Source organism: Aethalodelphis obliquidens, unplaced genomic scaffold (assembly GCF_003676395.1).
Source record: "Aethalodelphis obliquidens isolate GAN/ISIS:26980383/991018 unplaced genomic scaffold, ASM367639v1 scaffold25, whole genome shotgun sequence".
Classification (NCBI taxonomy): Eukaryota; Metazoa; Chordata; class Mammalia; order Artiodactyla; family Delphinidae; genus Aethalodelphis; species Aethalodelphis obliquidens.
Genome location: NW_020837969.1, coordinates 13,326,136 through 13,331,192, shown reverse-complemented (window position 1 = coordinate 13,331,192; position 5,057 = coordinate 13,326,136). Strand labels below are relative to the sequence as shown.

Below are 5,057 nucleotides of genomic sequence, written 5' to 3'. Positions count from 1 at the left end.
ATTTTCTTTCAAGGCCCACCTTCTACCACCCCACCCCCCCGCCCCACCAGTTCATCTCCCGGCTTCTAGTCCCTACCCAGCCAGGATTCACTGTATTGAACGTTACATTATCGAACAATGCCATGTCACTCCTCTCTCCTAACCCCACTTAAGCTTTTTTTCAGAATAGGCTCCTGCCTTTTTGTATCTTCCACAGGACCTAACAGGCATTAAATACCAGCTTGCTAACTGATTTTCAGTGAATACTGTCTACCGGTCATAAAATTCCAAGCATCACAATTCTCTAAAGGCACAAATACAGAGCACTTCCTAATTATGCAAAGCTCTTGAAACTGTGATTTAAAGCTTTTAGTGGAACCTCAGAGTTCCTGAAGACAGTATGAAAGTGCATAAAGTAAGGTAAGATTATAGAAGCTACGATCCGTGTTACCACTAGGAGTCTACAGCAGCATCGTAGGAGGTAAGGTGAAGAGAGACGGCATAACCTATTTCAGTTTGAAAACCAGAACTTTAAGCCCTGTAGGTGCTCACATGATACACAGTATAATATCTGACATTTAGAAGCTTGGCCACGGAGTTATAAATGAGTCATGCTAGAAAATAAGATGGATGGTCTTATGATTTTAATCCATTTGGCAGTTAAGAATTCAGTAAAATATCGTGCATTAAGTGGTCTTTACTGACATTTCACCTTCAGTTATTCATTATTGTGTCTTCAGTTAATTATATAGGTATGATAAGTTCTTTTCTATTTGCTGTGGGAATTTAAATGTAAAATAAATACTAAATACATTTGTGGTTTAATGAATACTCAATGAAGCCTTTTTTTTTTTTCCTGAGGTATTCCTTTCAATCTGGTTTCATCCCAGATCTTTCTTTTTACTTCCCCTAGGAAGAGTCTATTAAACCACACAATGGATCTGGAACCAATGAACTTGAGTTTTAATTACATCAGACATATTTTTTGATCTCATCATACAATACCAATACAAAAGCACCGCCCATGCCTCTCAACACATTGGACCAGGCGCCTTTGAAGAAAGCCTTGGGTCCTTCGTCTTTTGCAATCTTCCTCCAGCAGTCCACTGTCCCAGAGTACATAATATCCGCTGTGGAAACAAATGTTGGTAAGGGCTCCATAAGTCTGGGGGAAAGAGACTTTTCCTCCAAAAGACATCTGCCCACATAGTCATCAGTGTTATAAAGGTCACTTTGAGCCTTCCGCCCAGCTCTATGCACATTCAACGGGACGTCCCCTTCCCCTGCATAACTGCTGAGGGAGGGTCTCTGGTGATTCCTACTTCAGCTCAACTCAAGATCAACTGAAGAACTGGGGTGATGAACCAGCTAATTCACAGAAGTCAAACAGAGAAACAGGAAGGGAGCTGGGTGAAGCGGAAGTATTAAGCTGGGTGGTCCCCTTTGTTATGGATGAGAAAACTGAGGCCTAATCTCAGATAGTACTGCCTAAGGTTAAAATAAGAGATGCAATTATTAGGTTGAACCATAAGAAACGGCCAACATTCTATGTTTTTTTACTGTAAACATGGCAATTTCATAGGTTTCAACCTATGGAAGCCAAAACGTTTCCTATCGCAACAGACTGCTTCAGGCCATCTCTCCCCCAGTAAAATCACCCTCCCCAATAATACTTGTAATAACTAGATAAGAGAAGAAGTATTTTTAAATAAACTAGCTGACTACTTCAATCCTTTCCCCTTGTTTCTGCACCCAGGCTCTAAGGGAAAAGGGCCTAAGGCCTCTATGATGCTAGATACCTAGTTAAGTTCACTTGTAAATATCCCGTTTTTGGTGTTATCATTTCTTTGATAAAAATAAAATATCTTTTTTTAAAGGAATAGTTGAGAATGTTGGGGAGGATTCATTATCATCTTTCTTTCCTAAATTCTTAGCACAATTTTAACAACTTAGAATAGTGAAGGCTGAAACGAGCACTGACTAGTATTCTCCTTGAGCAGAAAAATAAGATTCTGATAGGTCTCAGGCTTACCCCCTTTCCGACCAGACTGCATCATCATCCTACGGCGGACAGTGTCAAAAGGGTAGGACACCAGCCCTGCGACCGCCGTCACAGTCTGGGCAATCATCCAGCTCACGATAATGTGCACATTCTTCGGGTCAGGCAACATCCCTGTGGGAAGAGCCAAGAAACCAAATGACCATGACATGATTCCTCTGAGCAGCTGAGCAAAAAGCAGGTGGGGATGGAGAACAGGCCACCACACCTCCAACTCCATGCCCTACCCTTCCAGCAGAGTCCGCCCTTCGTGGGGTGCCTCATGAGTAACCAGGCAGCCAACAAAAGTTGGTGGCACACTCCCTGGATCCTCAAAGCCAGAGCTGTGCACAGTGCACAGGGCATGTTGAAGTGGCTCCAAGTTAAACTTGGCAACTGATAGAGGGAGCTGGGCTCCCCCTTCATCCGTCCCCGCCGAATAACTCAAGGCCAGTTTATTTCAGCAGAGGACAAGGAGAATCCCCCAGCTATTGATCCACGCCTCAACACCTCCTCACTGAGAAGCCTCAGTTTAGGCCAGGGCAAGGGACAAACAAGATTAACAAATACAAAGTCCTTTATCAGAGATCTCTCAGGATCCTCCCTGCACACACCCTCCTCCCCGCTCTGCACCCCCTGATGCCCTTCTCTCACCCTTGGCCGTGTCATAGACTCCAAAGTAGGCGGCTCTGTAGATAATGATGCCCTGGACAGAGACATTGAAACCCTGGTAGAGACCCCTCAGGCCATCAGACTTGAAGATCTTGGTGAGACAGTTGCCCAGACCAGTGAACTCACGCTGGGCAGCACCCTTGCCCACGTCGGCGGCCAATCTGGTCCTAGCAAAGTCCAGCGGGTAGACAAAGCAGAGAGAGGTGGCCCCAGCTGCCCCACCGGAAGCCAGGTTACCGGCAAAGTAGCGCCAGAACTGCTTATGCCGGTCCACGCCCCCCAGGAAGATCTGCTTGTACTTGTCCTTGAAGGCGAAGTTGAGAGCTTGGGTGGGGAAGTAACGGATCACGTTGGCCAGGTTACCCCTCCAGAAGGAGAGAACGCCCTGCTCCTTGGGGATTCTCACCACGCAATCAATGATCCCTTTGTATTGCTTCTCAGCACTGATCTGTTGGCTGGCATGCTGGACCTGTGGAGGGGAGGAGGGTGGTGGAGGACAGGCAGGGCAAAGAGAAGGAAAGATGACAGGAGAACAAGGTTTGCACTTCCTGGATTTCCTTGTTTAAAAAGTATGGGGAAATTAAATGAATACTGAGTAAATGTGTTAGCTACTTGGATAATGCGCCCCCCAAACCCAATTTTGCCTCAATTATCAGGGCATTTGGGAGAAAAGTTTCTGCTCCAAATAAACAGAAAGGACGATTTGATTACATAAAGGGAGTCATTTACTTGTTGCATTTTTCCGTAGGTGCCAGAACTATACTAGGGGCTTACTGGGAGATAGAAATGATTAAAGATCCTTGCCCCAAAGGACACCTGCTCTGATTTGACAGACATGATAGGCAGGAGATGAGAATTCCTCAGTCTCTCTCTAGTCTCCCCGGAGACCAGGATCTCTGAGTAGTAGATGTTCTAACAGCAGGAGAAGGAATCCACTAGGCATTCAAGCCTGAAATTTTTCAAGAGGATTATCCAAGTAATTAATTATTGAGGGGTTTGTTGCCGTGGGCAATTTGTTGGGGTTTTTCTTGTTACTGATCATTTTGACTCCCAAACTGAAAACGCTCAATTCCTCATTGGAGGGACCCTTGCCTTTTGGGCAAGTGAAAAAAAAAAAAGGATACATGGGATGATGAGAACAAACCAGGCTGGGGAGGAAAAGATTTGGGGAAAGGATGAGTAAAGCGATCTAAGTTTATTCTGAAAATTGTTTCTTAGTCTCTCAAAATCTCTTTATGTGCAAAATGGGGAAAAATAATACCTACCTTACAGAGGTCATACAAAGATGAATGAATAATAGATATGTCAGCCTACAGCACAGCGCATGGGACATCGTAATAATCTCGAGTAATAATTATTATTTTGATGTTTTTATTGTAAAAGGTGGACGCAGATAAGAGGATGCAAGGGGCTTTGAAAATCAAGAGGTGAGGCCAACCCAAGAAGCCTGAGTGTCCGCGCTGTCCCCGAGCAGGATCTGGCTGGCTGCAACCTACTCCGGGTGGGTTTCCATATATAGACACCCGCACGCGGGGCGCCACCCGACACCGGGAACCCGCTACTGACTGACGCTGGACCTGACTCTGAGCAGAGGGCACCTTCCCCTTCTCGCAGGCCGCGCGCCGGGCCCAGGCCTACAGCGGATTTTCGGCGGCGCCCCGCTTCCCCTCGCCCCGCAGCTCGCCCGGGCTCCGCGCGCCCCGCCCCGCGCCCAGCTCGCCGCGCTCGCGCCCGCTCGGTCTCCACCTGCAGCAGCAGTTTGACCCTCTCGATGGGGGCAACCGCGGTCTTGGAGATGGCAGCGGCGACGCCGCCAGCCAAGAAGTCCTTCAAGAAGCTCAAAGCCTGGTCGCTCATGGTGACAGCCGGGCGCACACCGCCTCCGGGAGCCGCGCTCTCGCTCTCTTCGCCTGGCCAGGCACAGAGTCCCCGGCTCTGTCCCTGCGCGACGCGAAGGGGCCGATCGTGCCCCCGCCCCCCCGCAGCCGGCCTTATATGCCCCGCCCAGCCTCTCGCGAGAGGAGTAGGGACCCCGGGGCCGTGCGCGCCCCGCGCATTGGCTGGACAGGTGCGCGGAACCCCACCCCACCCCTGCCAGCCCCCTCCTCTGCAGAGGGCAAAGGGGGCGAAGGCGCTTCCGGGAGGCAGGGGTGGGCCGGGTACTGTGCCTTTACTTGGGACGTTTAAAGGGCAAATTCATGTTATCTGTCCCGCGAGCAGAGGGAACAGCGTGTCTGTGCAGCATGTGGGCCGCTGTATTTATAGCACAAGGAGGCTTAGTCCCGGGCCTTACCTGGACTCAGACACAGGACCTGCAGCCTCCAGCCCAACTCGCTTTAGCCTCGGGCCTGCCCGCCACCCGCCCCTG

At 49.0% G+C, this 5,057-nt stretch overlaps 1 protein-coding gene across 1 annotated transcript; it reads right to left on the bottom strand.

The window, feature by feature from the left end:
• Window positions 1-601: 601 nt before the first annotated feature.
• Window positions 602-4,870, bottom strand: SLC25A4 (solute carrier family 25 member 4). Its single transcript, XM_027122624.1, has 4 exons — window positions 4,436-4,870; window positions 2,672-3,158; window positions 2,012-2,152; window positions 602-1,109 (listed from the first exon to the last, which is right to left on the bottom strand). Exons 1-4 carry the CDS (start codon window positions 4,544-4,546, stop codon window positions 952-954), a joined length of 897 nt encoding a protein of 298 aa, XP_026978425.1. The 5' UTR covers window positions 4,547-4,870; the 3' UTR covers window positions 602-951.
• Window positions 4,871-5,057: the final 187 nt, after the last annotated feature.